At 39.5% G+C, this 22,856-nt stretch overlaps 1 protein-coding gene across 1 annotated transcript in view; it reads left to right on the top strand.

The window, feature by feature from the left end:
• Window positions 1-22,856, top strand: part of atad2b (ATPase family AAA domain containing 2B) — a 111,742-nt gene that overhangs the window by 25,365 nt on the left and 63,521 nt on the right. Inside the window, exons 20-24 of the mRNA XM_042503446.1 lie at window positions 7,115-7,250; window positions 10,197-10,393; window positions 11,543-11,702; window positions 17,168-17,290; window positions 22,507-22,635. Coding sequence (XP_042359380.1) covers window positions 7,115-7,250; window positions 10,197-10,393; window positions 11,543-11,702; window positions 17,168-17,290; window positions 22,507-22,635 — 745 coding nt within the window. The remainder of the gene's footprint in view (window positions 1-7,114; window positions 7,251-10,196; window positions 10,394-11,542; window positions 11,703-17,167; window positions 17,291-22,506; window positions 22,636-22,856) is intronic.

Raw genomic sequence — 22,856 nt, 5'->3', positions numbered from 1 at the left:
CCTCTGTGTCACATGGCAGATTGCTTATTCATTACATGCTAGGTGACGGGCTGAAACCATGTAAGAATGGCAATTACTGTTTTCATTAAATTACCTTTTCTTTGCTCATTGAACATGTAACCATGTAGCCTGTAAAACTGGGAAGCTCCTGATGGGACAAATGGTGTGCTCGACTCAATATGGAGCCAGCATGAGGATATCAACGCTGTCCTGAGGCTGTTTGGCTCTCTGCTGTGTCTTTTTCCCCATTTGAGCGTCTTGCACCGCTAGTTTGTGGCAGGATTGCATCATTACACTTGTTAATCAGTTCTTTTCTTAACTTTTGTACAGTTGTAAGTAGATCCAGTCTTTGCTTTTTTAATGCTTTTTTTAATAATGCTAACCATTATGGCTGCTCCGGTCTGTCTTCACTACAATGATAAATACTTTGCATTAATAGTATGCAATAAAAGATTAACATTAATGCTAAACCTTTGTGCTGAAATACCACCAAAGTGCTGCTGCAGTTACTTTCCTGGTTTTGATAAGGCTGCTGTTCAATGAGTCATTGAGTCATTTCCATTAATGGTGATTCTGCTTATTTTGGGTCCTACTTTTAAGTCTCTCACGCTGAATCTACCTTCACCACATGAATACAATGCACCAAATGGACTTTTACAATATACTTTTCTCAGAAGAGCTGTGGTTCCCAGCTTGTGGGTCGTGATGGAAAAGTGTTTCCAAACGTGTTTGGTGTAGAGTAAATTTTCTGCACAGAGCTTTTGTTTTGGAGTACCATATCTGTGTACTCTAGCACTGCGTCTCATTTCTTTGTATTCTAAGCCAACATGTTAAATATGTGGTGATTTATAATATGTGGACCTTGAAATAATGACTAAGGTGAAATCTGGACCAGTTGGGGACCACTGCAGTAGAGATTAACTGATTTATCACTTTAGCTTATTAAAAGGGGGCCCACATTGTTATCAACAGAACTTGCCTGCGATAGCCATTGTTGGCTACGTTTCCACCAGTCAGCTGAAGAGGGGATTGTTGTGTCAGAATGATCAAAAAGGAGCTTTTTGGGGTTACAGCTCCAGAGAAAGCAGGTCCCTCGTGCAGTATGACTGTGTCTGAGTGTATTTTTCTTTATTTTAAAACATATTTACATGAAGTTTTTGTCTTGACCACAACAGCTGTAAAGCTTTTAGCACTACAGCGAACAACTGTGAGTGCATGATTGAGTGAATGCTGCAGCCTGCCGTTTCAAATTAAAAGCTCGAGCATTTCATACACCGTCTGTTCCTTATACTAGTTTATGACTTGACTAGTTATTTATGTTATGTGAATCCATCAGAACGAATATCAACAAGTACTTAAAAATTACATAATTACTCCACTCTTCAGTATCTTGTTTCACAATACAATTAATTTTTTTTCACTTATCACAAAATACTAAAAGGTAATTGAAATACATATTGTACAAGTCACAGAAATGCTGGCCATCTAATGTCATTGTGTAACTGAGAATCTCAGTTTGATCAGCGTTAGCTCAGTAAAAATCACCCCCATCTACAAAGTGTTTCTATTGCAGAATTTTTGAAATATTGCCTGGAATACCACCTCATACGAGCGTAAAAACTTTTTTGCGATAAATGGGAGGTTTTTTTTAAATCGACATGTTTCCATTAGGTGTATTTAATATTCGCAATTTTAATTTGCACAATTAAAGGGTTAATGGAAACCTGCCTAGTGATGGATTACGGGCTAGTTTCTGCTATGATGAGGAAAGGCATACTAACTCCACATAACTATCACTGTTGGGGATTTTCTATGTGAAGCAGGTGTAACCACGAGCTCTGTGTGGGAGTCTGTAAGGAAGCAAATCTTGTACTTGTTTGACTTCCAGGCTGCTTGACGAAAAAGTGGAATTTTGTTCAGGCTGTGTACATGTTAAGCAGCTAGAACTGTTTGTTTTATCAAATGATTTTTTTATTTCTCTTGTCTCTAGAGTGGCCCAGTTGTTTCCTCCAGCAAGGTTTGAGGAGTTTTGGTTTAATTTTTTAGGCATGGACATGCTGCAGTCTATGGTGCTTTAAGTGATTTGGCTATCTCTGAAAGTGTTGTTTCACTCTCTGGCAGAGAAAACACAGTGACAGCTGCTGCCTCAGCTTCAAACCTCAGCAGGGAACAGGCAGCATCCCTCCCCAGCCAAAACTGACACTACAGGCTCGGGTCCAACTACATAGCTTCCCTCCCTCCCTTAACAGCCGCTCACTCCGCTTAGATTGACTTCCTTCTCGGTGGAGGACCGATGGAAATTGCTAGAACATGTGATTGTGAGTGTGAAGGAACTGCAGTTTGAGTGAGGGATCGTGTCCCATCAGTCTTTACTTTTACTGCTGTAACACTTTTTGGATGTGTTTTGAGGCATCACAAGTGCATTGTATCGGTATAAAGTGCTTGCTGAATGTGAATGTTTGCACCACAGTTTTGCCATGAGGGCCAGCCTATTGATGCCCCGTTAATTTGGTGTCAGTGCCGACATAAAGCAGAACATGAGCCAAACTATCGTTGCATCTTCACCAAAGTTACTAGATTTTACACTTTTGGTTGATTTTGCAGCTGAATTCGGAATTGTGCGACAGCCCACTTTAGCGCATGGACATGTCCGACAGCCCGCTTTAGTGCACGGAATAGTGCGACAGCCCACTCCAACATGAAGTGTCCACAGCCCACTCCAGCGTGGACATGTCCGCACCTTTCTCCAGCGCTGACATGTCCGACAGCGCGCTTCAGCACGGACATGTCCAACAGCCCGCTCCAGCGCTGACATGTCCGACAGCCCGCTCCAGCGTGGACATGTTTGTAGGTCGCTCCAACGCTGACATGTCCGACAGCCCGGTCCAGCTCAGTCATGTCCAACAGCCCGTTCCATCGCTCCGTGTCTCATCCAGCCATTGGCGCCGAGCTCAATCTTTCAAAAGTCTTAAAAATGCTAAGACATGGGAAGCGGGGTTTGACTGATTTGATTTATTTCGAACATGTAAAAAAGGAAATAGAGAAATTATTATAGAGAAGCAGGAAGACATATAAAAAGTAATACATATAGACAATGAAAAACAAAGCAAAAGAAATGGTCAAACACATGATGACTTGGTTTACATATTCAAAAAAGATTAAGAAGTAAAAACTTATTTAATCCCACCCCTTCTCCCTAAGTTGTTGAATTTTAATCAACCAGCTTCCTTATTCATTTAAACTTATACTATAATTAATTAAATATATACATGCACCCCCACACCCACATTCTGAGTGGCATCAAAAAGTCTTAAAAGTCTCAAATCTAACTTCTCTTTGGCTGTAGGAACCCTGTAAATGGTACAATTAATCATGAAAAATTCTACCATTATTGTCTTAATAAATAATCATTATTTACATTTCTTCGTCTATGCTGCCATCTTCATATCTTGTGGCAAAACAACTCTGAGCTGTGCACTTTTGTAAAACCAGTAAACCGCAGCAGTGTGTGCTCTGATCAGCAGAAAAGTAAATTATCACTGTCCATCCACCCATTTTCTGTCACTTTTCTGAGTTCAGGTTGCAATATCAGCAGTGTAGGCAAGATACTCCACATGTTCCTCCTCCCTTGCCACATCCTCGTGCTCTTTTTGGGCGATCCCGAGGCATTTCCAAAGCCAGATGGGAGGTAATCCCTCCAGCGTGCCCTGTGCTCTGCTCCCAGTTTGACGTGCTGGAAAGCCTCCACAGGGATGATGCCCGAACCACCTCAGCTGACTCGCACCAGTTCTCTGAGCTCCTGTTGGCTGCTTATATCTGTGACCTCATTCTTTCGGTCGCTACCCAAAGCTCATGACCGTAGCCACAGAGCGGTAAATCGAGCCTTCAGCTCCCCTTTTACCTCGACAGGCCAGTACAGAGTCTGCATCACTGCTGATTTCGCAGCAGTCAGCCTGCCAGTCTCATGTTCTGTCTTCAGGGTTCATATGGTCATGAAAAACCTGGAAAAGTCATGGCATTTGAAAATAGCAATTTCCAGGCCTAGAAAAGTTTTGCGCAACTAGATATACCATGAAAGTTTTGGAATTTTGTTTCACAAATCTATTTAATAACACATGATTTGTTCAATGACTGTCAGAAATTTGAAAATCCAACAATAATTTCTATTTGTACAGTTTCTGGCACCCTGCAGTTTTTCTGTAAAAATCACTAAAACAAATATTTTTTTCCTTGAAAATCTCCAAAAATGTTTAGAAATCACCCAACACACAAAAAATAAAAAAATTAGCCAAACTTTTGTCTTTAAAAATGGCTCTGCCTTTTTTCACCCCCTCCCCCCTCCCATGATCAATAAACAGTCCCTAAGTTATATTTAAATATTCAGTTCTTATCCTCTTATGAATTCAATACACATTTTAAAATAATATGGGTAAAAAACTATTATATAATATGATTAAGAACCGGGTAAGGAGTATCGATGGTCATTTTAGAGAACAAATTTGCCTCAGAGTCATGGATAATTAATGGAAATCTCTTGGTAAAAATGTGTATGAATACTGTATCTTACCTTCATTTACCATCTGGACTTTACTATTTATTTTTTTTCCGGATGTCATTATCAACATCTTTCTTTATTGCCGGGTGTTTTCTTGTTTGTGTCATCGTTCCAGTTTCCGCGAGCATTAAGGTATCATGTTTAGGCTGTTGTGACTCAGGAAGGCGTCTCAGCCAGAGCTGTTTTTATGTGGATTACACAAAGAGTTATTCATTCCAGCTGTGTTTTACTGCCATCTCATTTTATACCTGCAGTAGGAATTGTTCTCTGCAGAAAATTGAGACGCAGTAATGGGGCCGAGTCGGGCAGTCTGACAAATGTTTTTACTCTGCTTTTAAGTCTGTTTCTGCAGCTAGGAATTGATCACGCTAGCAGAACAGGTGTCCAGTTTTGTTTTACAGTTGCTCTACGCAGCCAGACATCCCCAATTTTCTTCGCACATCCAGCTACTCTCCTTTAAACCCCCTCCCTCTTTTTAAGCACCCCCCCCCCCTTCCTGTGTCAACACCCCTGCAGCCTTTATCATGATGAAAAATACAGAGAATCATTACCTGCTGTGTGCTACACACACTTTGGCTGTCTCTGGCTCCCCTACTGTCTTCCTCGTTTCTGCTCCATTCCTCCTTTTCTTCCCCGTCTTCTGAGGAGAGAGTAAAATCCAGAGAGAGAGAGAGGGTGAAAATAAGAACAGAAGGCAATGCAGAGAGAAAGAGAGAACAAACATGTCACGGGTAGAGGAGAGGATCGATGTGAAAGACAGATGGGGGGAGATATAAAGTGGAAAGCAGGTGCTTAGTCAGCAACAGGGCTTCCCATCGGGAGCGGCCTTGAGCTCCAACGCGCAGCTGAACTGGGATCTTTGAAGCACCCTGTTGTGCCAGCGTGAATGCACACCAGATATTTAGGTAGCTGCGAAAAGGCTTGTTGGCCAATACTGTATATTAACTTATCAAAAATGGTTAAAAAAACATCACTTTCCCTAAGTTTACGCTGAGATACTCAAGGTTTAACTGTCCATAGTTTTTTGTGATTCTATTATTTCTTTAGGGGTATTTTTGTTTGTTTTTTGTTTGTTTTTTTCGTATCAACACACCATTGGTGTTGCTGTTGCCTGTATGAATGATTTTAAAACAGATACTTTTAATTTATTTTTGATGTTATTATTTCTCTTTTTGATGTTAAAAACAGAAAAAAGAAAATGATGAAGGTATGCTGTGCTGTATGATGTGCGCACATTTAGATTCCTATAAAAATGTAGATTAAAAAAAAAGGTAAAATCTCTATATTAGCTGGTTTAGAACTAAAAAGATAATTTTTTGGCAGCTGTAATGAAGATTCAGCAGAATTGGCCCAGCAGTAAGATACAGTGATCTCTTGCTGGTTGTAGATTCATTGTATCCCCCCAGCTTGACCATAATAATTACTGGTAAATTCCCATTCCACCGTCATAATTTTCAATTATCAGCTCTGTCAGCCCTTTAATTATACTACTGCTGCATAAAACCGACTTGACAGCTGTGGTGAAATTGTCATTCAGCGTAAACCAGATGATGGATTTGTCAAACTGGTCACGAATTTCGATTTATCAGCAATTTTTGTTGATGCGGTTCTTTTCTCCTCCAATTTGTGCTCATTGATTTATTTATTTTTTTGCAAATAGGACAGTTAGAAGAGAATAATAACTGGTCAGTGAGTGGAATAGAAACAATACAAAATCAAGACAGAATGAAGAAATCAAATCGGTACCCAAAGACAAAAAATAGCAATAAAATTAAAACAAACAAAAAAAAAAACAGAAATAAAGAAACTCTGTACAAGCTTTAACATGGCAGTACAGATTAGATTTAAGACGTCTGAGCTTTTGTACAGTCCATATCTCACATGTCTGAAAGCTTCAATGAATGCTGACATTTTGAAGATTTGCTTTAATCAAGTATCATCTCACCTTTCTTTTTACCTTTATGTGAATAATGTGGAAAGCTCTACTATCCCCCCGTCCCAAGAACACAGTGTGTGCAATCAAAATTTAAAAGCCAAAAACTTGTCTGTTCCCACTTTAAATCCTGTAGCTCATCTGAGCAGTGTGCTCAGCGTCTGCTGTGCTCAGTCGTGCTTCAGTTTAATGTAGCAGCTGATGAAAACAGGCACAATCAGCTACACACAGCCTGTTATGTGACAAACACAAATTGGAGTAATCAGTTCAATACAGTGGGTGTAGAAAATGAAAATGAAATTGGGTTAAAATGCGGGATTCTCAATATGTGATTAATTTTACAGGGAGCTAAAATTAAGAAGTGAAAGTGATTTAGTGTTCTGCTGCATGAAAAAGGACAGAACCTGAGACACAAACCTCCCACACAGCCACCGTACTTTCATCATAATAAGCTATTTTTCTGCTGCTCTGGGTGATGGCATAAATCTAACCAGGTGTCACGGCCTTTGTGCTTGTTTTTTTACGCTTTAACCTCCTGTTTTTATTACAAAACGGGTTTATTTGAAAGGCGTAGCAATATATGGTGACTGAATTCTCACGAGCCACCTGATTATTTTTTATCACAGGTGAGGAGTATGTTTCAGAGGAGCTACGGGGAGGTGGTGACGCTGTGCCCTCCAGGAGAAGAGGACCGGAGGAACTTTTTCTCTGACCTGTTGTTGGTCCAAGCGGCCAGGGCGCCGCCTCGCCTCAGGAACACAGGTACTGACTGCGCTCACTGATGCAGGATGAGACAGCTCTGACTCATCTCTGCTGTCAGTGCTAGAGGGCAGTGTTGTCTGCAAGTGCTGCTCTCCTTTCTCAGATCTGCTCTCCATCTTTCTCATAGTCATTTTTGAGTCCAGCGAAAGGTAGAGGGGAGATCCTCCTTTGAGTGTACATGATTCACATTCACACACTGCAGTTAGATGTTTGACATGTTCAGAATCTGTTATGTGAAGGCAAAGTTCAGATTTTCAAAATTGTATGAGCTACTTTTCCATTTTCAGCACCTACAGCAGATGATAGTCTGCATGCTCCCAGTTTGGAGAAGCACACATGAGTACCTCCACAGAAACAAAAGCCTCTTTCTTACTGCACAAAAAAAACCCATTAACACCCAATAACATCTGGCTTTTGTGTTAAATCAGAAGGTAGAAGGTAGATTTATTACTTATTTTTTAAACAATGTTTAAAAAACAACATTACATTTGTCCTTGATCCTGCTACATCTTTGGAGTTTAAGGATGAGTTAATTAAAATCAGCAGCTACTATGAAAATTCTATCCGTTTTCTCGGGCATGTTGCTGCTGATGGCATCATTCAATTCCCGTGGTGCATTTTTTAAATTTGCATCAAAGTCTTGTGTCCTTATGGCTCCCACCAAGGTCCATCTATCCAGTGCAGTAGCTTGATCCAGGATGTTAGGGGTTAACCATGTCTCTGTAACAGGAGATCAGAGACAGCCCTGCACACATCTCTTCACAGAGTGAGCCTCAGTTGCATCTCGTCCACTTTATTCTCCCGCAACCGGCCATTAGACAGAAGAAGGCTTGGTAGAGGAGCAGCTCTCGGTCCAAGTTGGGTCAGCCTCGCCCTGATGCCGACTCTCCTCACTTTCTTTGTCTGGCGCTTTCGGTTTGGTTTCTCCCCTCTGGTCTGACTGGCCGCTTGGCAAATGCCATTGGTGGAGATCCTCTTGTGATCTACTGCATTCTGTCCAAACCCACACAACTTTTCCCGATGTTGATAAGTGCTTCTCTATCGTAGAAAAGTTGTGCTTCAGCAGAAGGGGACATGGTGCTGAAAAAATAGAAAAATATGGCAAAATGTAACAAGAAATAGCAAGGATTTGAGGAGCTACAGGCTGCTGCAGCTACATGTGCTGCTGTCGTCATAGCGAGTACATAAAACCAGCATTCACTTCCTGGTCAAATCACTCTGCAGTAGGGGTGTAATGATCTATCTATCTGCATTGATATAATAAACTTTATTACAGACTCAATGGTCCAGATAAGAGGAAGACAATACATACAAAAGATATGAAAGACACATAGAAGTACCATACACAACATATTCACAATGCGATATATTAATTAAATTAGCAATTTTGACGTACCATCAATGCAAATTGAAAACATCGATACATATCCTCATCTTTTGGATGTGCCTTTACTGTCACCGTCACCCAGTGTCAGGCGAATGATGGCAAGCAGCCAAGAGAAAGATGATGAGGAGAACGTTATTTACTCGGGAATAAATCATCGGTTTGTTTTCGGATTTAATTTTTGATTGGCTTTTTCCATGTTACATGATATGGATCAGGGATAACAACAGCCAAATCAACCCAGCTTCAGGAAACGGGAAAAAACTAAAATAACAATATTTCACATTTGGATTGAGGGTGATGTCTGATCATTTTTAATGTTTTTTATTATGCATTTAAGACATTAAATTACATATTCAGAATGTTTTTGGTGATTTGGGTTCTCAGAGGCTCTAAGTAAATTTGTAAGCATTAAATTGCTTAGCTTCCATGTTGGTACACCTGCCTGCTTCTCCAAACTGAATCGTGCTGTTCACCATCTACAGTAGATAACACACTGACTATGCACAAGTACTCATCACACCACACTTCAGAAGATCTCAGCTTTCCCTTTAAGAGTGAACATAAAAACACACAGATGCAAAGTATTGAAGAAGCTGTGCTCACAAGTGCACAATTGGCCCAGTGTGAAGCCTGTATTTTCTCAGACATCTCTATCCCTCATCCACATCAAAATACGCAGCCTCCATACACCCTGTACCCCCCGCCACTGCCCCAGTCCTCAGCGTTCCCCTCGCCCTATGATCAGGGTTCAATATAAGACAACTGTCCTCCCGGGCTTTCAAATGGAAATTGTACCCAGCGTTCACCCACAGTTTGCTCATTGATGCAAGGCAGGGGTCTCCCGCTTTACTCGCCCGGTGCTCCTCAGGGGTTCCTGCCTGACTAAGACAGCAGCCCGACTTCCAGCAGAGCGGCCGGCAGAGAAGCAGGGAGAGGAATTGCTATGAGAGGGCCTGGCTGCTATTAGCCATAATTAGAATCAGGGTTTTGGATTGCTGCTAGTGAGCGTAGTGGCCCGAGGTGCTGTGGAGCCTTCCTAACGATGTCGGCAGATGCCTTGGGCGAGGACTGGTGCCTTGGGAGCGGAGGAGAGGATCTGCTTGCCTTGCTTCATCACTCTGTCATTGGCCAGAGGCTTTTCCTTAGTGTATTTCATAACCTGTGTTTGGGAAGGAGAGGAGCTGTATTATTATTTTTTTGTTCAGTTGCAAGAATCTTAGAACATGTTTTTCTCCCTGGGGTGAGTATTTTTTTTGTTGCGTGTCTGCAGTGATGATAAAAGGAAACAGTCAAGGTTCAGGTTTGAGATTCAGCTGTCTGGTTGTTCATTTCTAACCAATGTTCTTGCTGTGTGTTTATTTTTTATTATATTTTTTATTTATTTGCATAGTTGCTGTAGTGATTTTTGTAGGTGAGGTAGTTATGGGTTTTTGCTTTGGGCACAAAGATTCTTTATTTGTGTCTTGGCGTTGGAGTTTTAAGTCTTTTCTATTGACGGAAACTGTGTGAAAACTTTATTTAGTTAGGTTACTTAACCTTTTTTTGTGCATCTCTCCCAGGTGAGAGGTGTGCAGAGGTGCTGCCGGTGGCCGAGGCTCCAGGCCCCCGAGTCTTGTCAGCAGAGGAAGAGCGCCGCCTGGCTGAGCAGGAGGAGAACACACTACGGGAGCTCCGGCTCTTTCTCAGGGATGTTACCAAGCGCCTGGCCACTGACAAACGCTTCAACATCTTCAGCAAGCCAGTTGACATTGAGGAGGTGAGAGGAGTGGACTCATGTAGGAATGCCTTTAGGTTTGGGCGGTATCTATTTTTTCATAACTTACTGGATTTTCACCGGGGTGGAATCACCAAAGGCCCTACGATACGATATTATCGTAATAGTTAAGTCATCAAATCATCACGTTACTGCGATTTCAAACCTTTTGCGATAGTATTGCGATAACATATATTGCGATTTAGTACCTTTCTTCAACTGAAAATTATGTTCCCAAAGGAAAATATATAGCAAAAAGTTTGCAGTAAATTTTGCAGCAAATTTTCTCTAGTGGACTTAAAAACACTTGATTTTATTATTCTAGTAGGCTACCAAAATTTGTATTTTAAATGTTAATAATTTACATGATATGATATTGCTCCGTTGTGCAGGCTATCTCGCCTTGCCATTTTTTACTCTCTGCACACTACAGTCACGAGAGGTCAACAAAAGGTAATATTTTTATACGTATTTCAATTTTTAAATGGCGAAACACAGCCATATACCTTCTGAATTCTTGCTTCTCTCTTTTACTGAAACTCAGACTTCGGTGTCATGGTAGCTGTTTTTTTTTGTTGTTGTTGTTTTCCAGCCATGCTAGCGAAATGGAGTCTCACACATTTTTTATGCATGGCAGGTGAGGTTTTCAGCAACAACAGATAGTGAAAATGGTCTTTTGATAATTATATTGACTCTAAACTGCCTATACTAAAGTTTGTGTCTTTTAAATAATCTGTTTTACTTAACCTTTCTTATTTCTGTTTCAAAATAAAAGCGCCTGGCAATGTTTCTGTCGTCAGAATCCATTTAGTTGTTGACACAAGGCATTTTACTGTGAGATATTTGCAGGACCGCCTTGCTGACGATGCAGTAGCTGCATGACTTCATGAATAAGTGGAGTATGAGCTTTTTATTGTTGAAATACAGTAGCTCTAACAGTAGGCACCTCCAGGACACATGATGGCACTGCATGCAAAACATCTGCAATACATCCTCCACGGTATGAAGTTAATAGAAAGATGAGAGTTTGTATTTTTAATGGTATTTAAAATCACACTGACGGTATTTCTAACCCGTGCCTAGACGCCACACCCTGATATCTCACTCAAAGTTTAACAACACAGGTTTAATGAAGTGACCTTTGTGTGTCAGGTGTCAGACTACCTGGAGGTTATTCGGCAGCCGATGGACCTGTCCACCATCATGACCAAGATCGACACCCACCAGTACCTGACAGTGAAGGACTTCCTGGTGGACATCGATCTCATCTGCAGCAACGCTCTAGAATACAATCCTGACAAGGATCCTGGAGGTGAGGAGAAAAATGACACGTGCATACACCTGAATACACTCATGCACACACATGCAGGTTACTCTCCGTAAATGCACCTGCAATATACACATGAAAGTTAAGGGTATAGTTGAGATTTTATTGAAAGTGGGGTTGTATGAGGTGCTTATTCATAGCCAGTGTATTACATACAGTAGATGTTGGTCGGCATGCCCCCAGTTTGGTGAATCAGGCTGAAGTTGGAGATGGAAGCTAAAAAATGCCCGGGGGCAGCAGCTGAACATATTTCAGTCATCAGAAAATAAATCTATTAGTTTAAATCTATGCTATATTTAGAAATTTTTCACCACTTTACCTCGCTGCAGACAGTGATTTCTGATGAGGACCTGAGGCAGATGTATTGCTTTTGTCAGAGCCACCAGACTCCTTTGACAAAAATATTAATTTAACACTGCTGAACAGAGGAGCTGCTGGTCTACAGCTGCCTCGATCAGTTAGTTTCTGTTGTTTTGTGCCTTTGGTGAATCTGAACTAACCTTTTAAAACTCCAAAGGCTCCAGTGTTTTTTCTCGGTGGAGTCTGGTCTTGAACAGAGCAGCAAGAAAGACAGGCTGTCTTTTGGATTGTTGCAGCCTGAAATGTGAACTGATTTTTTTAGGGGGCTAAAATATGTTTTGCTGCTTCCCTCGTCCACATCAGTACATTGTTTATCTTCTATGGGTGAACTCCAGCCTGCTTCTCCAAACTGGGCATGTGCTGACTGACATCGACTGCATGTAAACAGATGAAGGATAAGTGCCTCATAAAACCCCACTTCAAAAGATCCAAACTATCCCTTTATTGTGTGCACACTTCACCTGTTTGCTATTCATCAGATGTGCCTCTTTGCACATAAATACAATCTGCCAAAAAAAAAAAAGTTTTCAGATGAATATTGATCATTGCAGCCTGGATTTGATCAGAAAACAAGTAAATTAATTCAGCCAAATGTCGAAGAATTACTTTAATCACAAACTGAATATTACACTGATACCCAGAACTGGCAGTGCATATCTGAACTCAACTTGTCACACTTTAATGTCCCCAGTGAAACTTTAGTTTCCTAGTTTTTGTGATGGCGTGCAGCTGTCCCCTGATAGAGAGTCGGCGTTGGACAATCCAAATAAGTGTGACCATGTGTCTCTGTAGTTACTGTTGTGTTTCATTTGGCTGTCATTGTGTGAGCAAAAAGTAATTACATTTAACACTTAATGACTTATGAAGATGGCTTCTGGGCAGTCAAATTACAAAACCTCAAGATGGTTTTCTTCAACTTGGAAATTCAAATGAAATAAAGTGCACACAGGCCCCAGCCGCCCCCCCCCCCCCCCCCCCCCCCGCCCGAAAATAGCATTTCCTCAGTGTAATTCATGCTCTGTAGCTGAGAAAGGCTGCATATGCATGAAAATTTAATTGTCTCTTGTCTTGCAATTTGAAGCGATTTTTACATCATCCTCCTTCCCGCCTCAGCACCTTTTTCCAAAGCCAAATATGGGCTTCATAATGAGTGCTGGAAGATACAAGAGCACACATGTACACACACACCAACACAGAGGCCAGTTATTTGCAGTAGCTTACAAATAAATTGGATTTATGGTTTTTGTGTAAGCGGGGTACTTTCTTGCATGACCAAGAAAAGCCTATGCAAAGAGAATAAATGTTTGTACATACATTTAACCCCTTCCTCTCCGCTAGGATGCCAGCGTTCTTGGCTGACAACAAAACGGGCAGATTTTTTAAGCTAGAGCGAAGATTCTGGTATAATATGAAACATGAGGACCTAAGAAACCCATCGCTACCAACCATGTCATACTTATCTGGCTTAGCTCATCTGGAAGGAGGAAAAATGTTCCAGATTTAGACTTAATTTTTGCAATGAAAAAACCATTATTGCTATTTTCATCAGGGTCCATTTGATCACTTACCTCAAGATATGTCAATGAAAATTGGTTCTGTGGGTACGACATGTCTTTGCATACATACTCACTTCATGCTAGTCCCATGATATTTTCTGCAATAAACATACAGTTTCATAACAATGGTGTATATAAATATTTTCTCATACTGGTGTCCCTAAAGAGTATTGTAGCTACACCAGTCCAAAGAGTTAATGGCCACACTTTGTGCTGATGTTTTCTGAAGATTTATTTTGCTCCTCTTCCTTGTTTCCTAAGTTACCTCAAACCTTGTGAGAACTAAAAAAAAAAAAAAATCATAAAAGTTTTAAAAAACCATGAACTTACTGTTAAAGTCATTAAGCTGGTGTCCATTAATTCGCAGTCCAATTAGCATGACAGAAATGTGCTAAAATAAAATAAAACAACCAAAAATTCACCACTAGTGTCCACGCAAGGCACATTAACGTTTTACAGACGTGAAACAAAATGAAAGAAAAATTACAGTGTGCCCCTCTAGGATCACATCTAGAATATCGTTTCTTTGGAGTCGATGTTTATCATCTGTCTCCATACAAAAGATATGAAGACGATAAAAATAAACAACAATGGCATACAGTTCATTCAGGTAACTGAGACTCAGGCTGCAGCAGCAAACACTAGAGAACAGGCTACTCCCTTACTCCTCAAGAGACAGGCCAAAATGACTAAAGAGAGGGTTTGTCATCTTAAACTTTTAATAGAATAGCAAATAAATTACAGAGCTACTCATGTATTCATATTGTAAAGCCTATTTTATACATTGAGTTGATCTGACTAACCTGAAAGAAGGTGACTTAAAGTGTGCTGCTGTATAAGGAAAAATAGAAGTATTGGATTGGGCAAAAAAAAAAGAAACACAACCAGGACATTCTTACTTAGATGTTACAGATCTATTTTTTTGTCAAATTCAACGGCAAAGAAAATAAAAATCTATGGGCAGGGCTTTTGACATTTATCTGAATGTGGAGAAATGAGAAATCAGAAAGCTTGTTTATTTCTGTTGTCATTTTCAGCTGTAACTGTAATGTTTGAAGAAAGTTAAACAAGGTGGTCCAACAGATCTGACATTTCCTGCATAAAATACATGAGAACGGTTTTTAAAATATGATATTTTCTAAAAATTAAATCACCAAAAAGTTTACACAAGTGCAGCTGCAAAAGTTAGTTCATTAATCAAACAGAAAATTAACAGAAAATTAATCGCCAACTATTGTTACACACATTTAAGTCTTGCTCCTCAAGTTTAGGGGGAAATATTTTCAATTTTGTTCATAATTTTGAGGGTTTTTTTTTAAATTTTTGGTTTTTTTTCCAATAATTTTGAATTCTGGGGTGTTATTTTTTTTTTATTATGTCTTTTTTCGGGACTCAGTATCGACAGATACTCAGTATTGAACGACTCGGATCAGACTGGGGGCAAAAAAAATGATCAAGACATCCCTACTTGGATCTTATAGATCTTTTTTTGTCAAACTCAGTGGCAGGACTTATGACAGTCATCTGAATTTTGGAGGTTTGGGAAATCTTTTGTCATTTTCATCTGTAACTGCAATGTTTCAAGATAGATAATTAAACAGGTGGTCCAACACATCTGACATTTCTTGCATAAAAAAAAACATAAGAACATAAAAAATCACCAAAGACTAACTGTTACAGATTTGCAGCTGCAACAGTTAGTTGATTAATCAATCAGAAAATTCAAAGAAAAAGAATCGCCAACTGTTTTTATAAACATCAAAGTCATGAAGTCATACTCTCTTTTTTCAATGATTTTAATTTTTTTTTTTTTTTTTTTAATAATATTGATTTTTTTTTTTTTTATTTTGAAGTCTTGGTTGTTGTTTTTTTCTATTTCTTTTCTCCAGGACTCGGTATTGGCAGATAGTCAAGATTAAATGACTCAGACCAGGTCTATGGTAGGGAGGGCTGGAGTGGAAGAGGTTAAAAAAAATAACATCTTAAAAATGATTGGAAAAGTGAATTGAGAAAAAGAACTTGTCGCACAGAAGAAAAAATGAAAAAAACTTTCTACCACAATCAAATCCTCGAGAGCAATACCATGATGTTAATTGAAAGCTGCATACAGTAGGCCTGCTTCAGACTATTCAATTCACATTACCATTTTAATTCCCGCCTTGTGTCTTTAGCTGCTCGCCTCCCTCGCACGACATCAACGGGAAGCAATTCTTTGCCAGCCCAAATGAATAAATCATATCTCTGTCTTTGCAGGCGAGGGGCCTGGGTCATTTGTTGGAATGCAGGGTCTACAAATGATACACTAAAGGGGAAAAACGCAATTAGGCAGTTTAATAAGGAAGACTAACGAAGCCTCTCACCCGGCGCTTGGCCCGGAGAATACAGCCCAGACCTTGCACAATTATGCTTCTGGGTGAAGTTGTACACCAGCTCACAACGTGCTGGGGGGAAAAACCCTCATTATCCCTCAGCGGTCTGTTTCACCTCGTCCTTCATGCTATCTTCATCACGCCATCCCTCCGTGTTCAATCGCTTCCTTTCTCTTACCTCCTCACCTTGCTAAATAATTACTTGGTTGTGTTAAAAAGGCCGATATCTCTGCAGCTCACTGTCACAAACACTTCTCTGTTGCTTGAGGGAAATGGCGATAACAACCCTTTTACCGCGGAGGAAACGGTTGCATGTTCTGCTCTCGCTCAGGCAGGACCCATAAGGGTGCTGATGAGCTCACGCGACATCCCACCTGGCCTTTGACACGCCCCTCCACCGACGGGCTTTTCTAATGCACTCGCGTGTACACGCACTCAGGCACCGTCTGTCAGTGGAAAAGCAAGCGCGTGCACAGATTGCCACTGTCGCAATTAGGCAGCCGTCCTCCAATTAGACAAAGGAAGCCGGCAGATTGTGACCCCTCTGCCACTCTCTGCCTGAACTGTTCTCCCTCTGCCTGCCGTAATGAGAGAGTGCCTGTTTACAGCGCCGATGCTTTTAGCCTGCCTCCTCGGCTCCGTCTTTATTTTCCCTCCATGGATGCAGGAGCGGGGGGAAAAGGGAGGATTTAATGATGCCGCGGTACATCTAAGGGAGAAGAGGCACAAGAGTTATGAAGGTGTAAGGAGTGTGAGAGAGTACGTGTTTCAAAAAAAGAAAAAGAAAAAAATCCTTGTATATGTGTCTGTGTGTGTGTATGCACCCACCTTTGTCTTAAGTGGTGATATCAAGACTCTCATGCATGTCTGCGTGCTGACGTTTCTCACCAAAGCCGGCTCCATCCTTTTTTTTCTCCAACGTGTGAGAAAAAGCTACAATCCCTTTTCTCACAGATACAGTGGAAGGAGGAGGGCTCGACTCTTTGCCTCCCATTTACATATATGATGGGGTGTGACGAACATGCAACATCATTCGGAAAATTACAAGAGGAAAAGAGAAAATAAATAACAAAAAGCCAATGCAGAGATGCAGAGAGCATGCACAGAAAATCACTGTCTTGTATCTCGTTGCACTAATGTTACGTTTAACTTTCTTCTTTCTCAGATAAGGTGATCAGGCACCGAGCATGCAGTTTAAAGGACACGGCTCATGCTATTTTTGCATCCGAGCTGGACCCCGAGTTCGACCGCATGTGTGAAGAGATCAAGGAGGCGCGCAGGAAGAGGGGTAAGGAAGTCACACAAAAAAAGCTAAAGCAAATTGGCTTGATTTCCCTCAAAAATATAAAAGGCAATGACTGACTGAACAAGAAATAACCCCCAAAATTAGTAAAATTCTCCAAGAAAATTACCAGAAAAAGGCATATAAAAGGAAAGAAAAGTAAAAGATCAAAAACAGAACATGACTAGAAAAGTGATTAAAAAAAAAAGATAATTATCATCATATTTTTTTCTATAATCTTATTTTTAATATATAATTAGAATAATTATAAATTTCTTTATTTCTATCTAAATATGTTATACTTGAATACAGAAAATGACCTGAAAAAGTGATCAAATTAAATAAATAATATTTAATAATCATATTTTTCTCTTTAACCTAATTTTCTATCTATAATTATAATAATTATAAATGTAAATTTCTTGATGTTTCTACTTAATTATGTTGTAGTTGGGCAGAAAATGACCAAAACATTATAATAATCATATTTTATTTTGTTAAAGTAATTTTCAATATATACTTATACTATACTAATAATTATAAATATAGATTTTTTAAATTTCTGCCTAATTATGTGATAATTTTCTCATGATTCCCTTTTTAAAGTTTACTGTCAAGTAATTTTCTCGTCACCTTTCACAGTTTTTTTGTTTTGTTTTTTGTTTTTATAGAAATTTAAAAGAAATTTCATGCCAAAGTTCTGCTTGCTTTTTTTTCCTTGTTTTTGACAGAAATCAAACCGATGTGCTCACATTTTTAATGTTTAAATGCCTTCTGAAAGGCATCTGAACACAACTGCATCCAGGTTTCAAAGTGTTAACACACACTAACCATTGTGTACTCCTATCTTAGGGATCACACAATAAAAATTGATCATTGCACCGACCCAAACATAAACTTAAACGGACGGTTCACCCCCCAAATAAAACACATTTTTCCTCTTCCCTTTGGTGCTATTTATCAGTCCCGGTTGTTTTGGTGTGAGTTATCGAGTGTTGGAGATATCGGCCGTGGAGCTGTAAAAAATTTGAAACTTGAAAAACTCAACAGCAATGTCTCTTTTCCAGAAACCATGACCTGGTTACTCAATAAATCCACAGACCCCGTGAGCAGATTTATGTAGGGACTTTTTTTTCTCCCAAACTACACCTGTGAACCGTATCACTGCTCAGAGGGAATCATGATGGTTCACCAGCAGATGGAGACATGAAATACAATGCCTCTCAGTTTATGTAATATTCATTCATTGTGCAAAATAAGAAAAATTACTTCAATTTAGGGTTAATATTTTGTACAAGTTGACTTTATCAATTGTAAAATGCAAAAAAAAAAAAAAAAAAAGCATGCATGTCAGTCGATTCTGAGACAGCTGCAGTGGAGCCAAAGAAGTACACGTTTTTATTAATTTTATTAGCCATTATTAGAACGCAGATACAGATAATCAGCAACATACCAAATATCGGCCATGCCGATAATCTGTCGATTCCGAAGCCACACGCCTCATAAATCTATATAAGTCACAAATGAATCAGTTTTATTAATTTAAAAAAATCTGAAAAAAGAGTAAAAATTGACACAGATTTTGCATTATATCTCTCACATGTTTGCCAGTATGGCCTTGAAGTTGGCATTAAATTATAATTATAATATAATTATATTCAAGGTGGTATTAAAAAGCTCTTAAAAAGTCTTAAATTAAATTTTGAGAAACCCTAGAGAGAGCGCAGACATCTCTGCATCTGATGTGTCCAACTCTCACCAAAACAATCTCGATTGATAAACAACACTGATGGTAAGAAAGAAAATATGTGTTTTTTTAGTTTTGGGGTGAATTGCTCCTTTAATCAGTATTTATCCTCTGATGAAGCTTTGCAAGATCATAAACTTTAATAACCCCAGATACTTGATAAATACCTATAATTTCTGCTGCACTGCCCTCTGTATCCAGGGACGGTTGTTTTTCGGCGGATTATTGGTAGAGCAGACTAATATAGCATACTAATAAGACTGAACTGAGAAGCATCATTTGTTTATCTAAATAAATAAACATTTTGAAAGAATACTCCCTCTCTTGAATAATGAGCGCAGTGCGTGCTGGCTGTGTAGTTCCCGGCCTGCCCTCTCACCCTCTCTGTGTTTGTTTGTTGAAGGTCTTTGATAGATTATTTCAGAGAACAGAAACTTGCTTTTTTTGGGAGGAAAAAAATCTGTAGGCTAGCCCAGTCATACTTGATGGAGCAGTCAGTTTTTAGTGTAGACTATGTGGCGCGGAAAGGAGCGATGCCCGAGGCTTCAGTGTTCCAGACAGTGCCTTCTGTGCTCGCTGTCTGCCTGGCGCTCTGCATCTGTACACTCACCAAACAGCCCCGAGCGGTGCTGAGTGGGTTTAGGGTAAATCTGAATTAGGTTTATGCACATAGAAACACACATATACAGTGTAGTTAAATTGTGCACTTGAACTTTTAAGTTGTTTTTTTTTTTTTTTTTTGTTTTTTTTTTTCAGATTCTGTTTATTGGCTTTTTGTTCATTTTTGAATAAACAGAGCAAACGTTCACAAACACCATCCCACATAATAAAACTTTCTCTCTATAAGGAGAAACTTAGGAAAACACATTATTGAGATTACATAAATAAGTTATAGATAAGCATAATTGAAAAAAGTTTTTAAAAACTAAAATAAATAATATAAATAAATAAGATTTAATTTAAAATAAAACCAATACACACCTTCTTGTTCACAAATGCTTACATATATACCTCAGTATATACATACCAAAAACCATATAAACATAAAACCTAATTGAGTAGAAAATCAGGTTTACAAAACGGTCATCATCCAGTTCTCTCTTCTTTTTACCAACCATTTTACTCTGAATGTAATACAAGTTACAAACTCCCTTGGAGTGATGAACTTTTGTCTAATCACAGGCATCTACACAGTTAGGTCTCTCATGAAATGTAAGAAAGGCGTCCACATCTCATTAACATCCTCAGTTTTGCTCTAAATATGTAAGTCAGTTTTTCTAATTCCAGACTCTAATCCAGTGATACTCACACTGGGAATTGTTTTTGTAGTTTTAGTATAAATAAAGTGCCAGAGTGCACAAAACAGCATTAAAATGAAGCTTTTCTATCAAAAAAAGGGCTGGTGGAGGATCCCCCGTACCCCCCAATAGAGGTCCTACCTAAGCCCCCAATATCGTAAAATTCTGGAAATGTTCTGACATATTAGAAACATCGTAAAATCCCAGAAATGTGCTAAAATCATATAAATGTCCAAGAATCCCAGAAATGTACTAAAAACCCTTGAAACGTCCTCAAATACGAGATACATCCTAAAATCGTAGAAACGTCCTGGAATCCTAGAAACACGCTAAAATCCTAGATATGTTTTATAATGCTTGAAATGACCTAAAATCTGAGAATTTTCTAGAATCCGACAAACATCCTCGAATCCTAGAAATGTCCTAAAATCTTAGAAATATCCAAGAATCCTAGCAATGTCCTTAGAAATCTTAGAAATGTCTTAAAATCCTGGAAACATCCTAGAATCCTACAAACGTCCCAAAAAATGTCAAAAAATGCTAGAATTGTCCTAAAATCCTAGAAATGCCCTAATATCAGAGAAATGTCCCAAAATCCTAGAAGTGTCTTAAAATCTTAAAAATGTTGAAAAATCCTAGAAACTTAAAATCCTTAAATCCAAGAAATGTCCTAAAATCCAAACAATGTCCTAAATCGTAGAAATGTCCTAAAATCCGAGAAACGTCTTCATATTAGGGACACATGCACTCGCAGAAAAGCTTCCTTGGAAGATCATATTAATCTTCTCATTGTCTGAATGAAATTATAGTGGCTTGGTAATTTTGGTCTTTTATTTAAATTAGTCCCTTGTCCATCCAGTGTTAAAACTCAAATCACGTCTCCCTGTTCTGACATGATTATTGAAACATGACAATACAGTATTTGACAGTATTTCATGTGCGTCAAACATTAAGCACATAGCATGTCTTCATATACGCACATATTTTGCTGCATAATTTGTAGCCAAGACTGAAGAAAGAAATCCGCTACAGTTTTTTTTCTCTCCTACTTTTATTGATTGACCATGAAGACATGTCCCTCCCTGCTCTTGATAGCTTTTGAGTTTACAGGCATGAGAACACAAAACAATCCTGCTACTTCAGAAGCGGATCTAAGTGCCTCATGCTTTTTGCCATGAAATATCCTTTATCTTTCAAAGAGATGAGACACTGTCACACATTATTGCCCTTTTTGTTCTGGTCTGTCGTAATTCGTTTTTTTTTTTAAAGAAAAGCTCCCAAGCACATTGAAGGGAGTTCACAAGAGGACCCGGTTTCCCTTTAAAAACATTATCTACAGTATTATGCACAGCCTTTTACCCCCCGAGGGCCTATTGACTTCTGACTTAAGCCACAGAGGTTTGGCTCTTCCGTGTCAAGCGGGAAACTTATCAAAGAGGAAGCAATTTTCAGAAGTCACTCTGTTGCTTTTGATTTCCTCTTTTAGCAACTAAAAGCACAGGATGCTAAATGAATATTGCAGGAGCAGAAGTCAACTGCCTGAGAGGAGGAATACAGCAGTGTAAATATTTCATCTTCCAGTCAAGGTCCTGCTATAAAGCTATCAATTAGCCCAGCGCTGCATGATGCCCATTTGCAGCAGTGTTCAAAACCCGCAGTGCATCTCGCTGGATTTTTCTCTCCGCCCGTGACAAGATGAAAGGAGCTGTGATAAATTTGGCCAAAAATTTTCAATATCACTCGATGTCAGAGTTGAAATGTCTCATTTTCAGGAGCTTGCATGTCTCCGTGCTCCCCCCTCTGCTTTTTCATTCCCGTCACACTCAAGCTCTTGAGTGAAACATGGAGTCACTGCAAAAGGAAATCGTTATAGTTTTTTTTTTTTTTTTTTTTTGTAGTAATGTTTGTGCTGATGGACGTGTGGTTGCACCTCGCTCGCCGTGTCACAACCCCTCGGTCGTTCTCGTCTGTCGGATCACATTTTCATCACTGTCTGTCAAAGCACCTTCCTCTTCTTTAGGTGTTTATACACACACACTCACACAGGCACTATATCTTGGCAGCAGTGTGTTTCAGAAGTGTTTTTCCCATTTACACACACACACACACACACACACACACACACACACAAAGACTACTGTCTGTTGTCGGTAACTGATCCTCTGTGGGCTCTGCAGACTTCCAGACGCCAGCTCAGCCGATGCCGCCGACGGGCGCTGTGGCAACCAGGAGGCATCACACTGCAGGAGAGGAGCAGGCGAGGAGCAGCACTCAGGGCGAGGCCACTTACAAACAGTGCACCACTAGTGAGTATCCAAAGCTGATACCAAACTTTTATAGTTGCTTATCTGCAGTGATGATGCATATGTGTGCCCTCCACGACCCACACACCCACCTTATGAGACAAACTATGCTCATAACTTTAAAAATACTTCAAAAAGTGTGACACCCTCTCGTTTTAGTCGCAAACTGTACAATTTTGCAAAGACTGGATTTTGCAAGGTCACTTTTTCACATTGTGACACAT

The sequence above is a fragment of the Plectropomus leopardus genome, chromosome 16 (assembly GCF_008729295.1).
Source record: "Plectropomus leopardus isolate mb chromosome 16, YSFRI_Pleo_2.0, whole genome shotgun sequence".
Classification (NCBI taxonomy): domain Eukaryota; kingdom Metazoa; phylum Chordata; class Actinopteri; order Perciformes; family Serranidae; genus Plectropomus; species Plectropomus leopardus.
The sequence above is the reverse complement of the archived record's forward strand: the minus strand, read 5'-3'. Positions and strand labels throughout refer to the sequence as shown.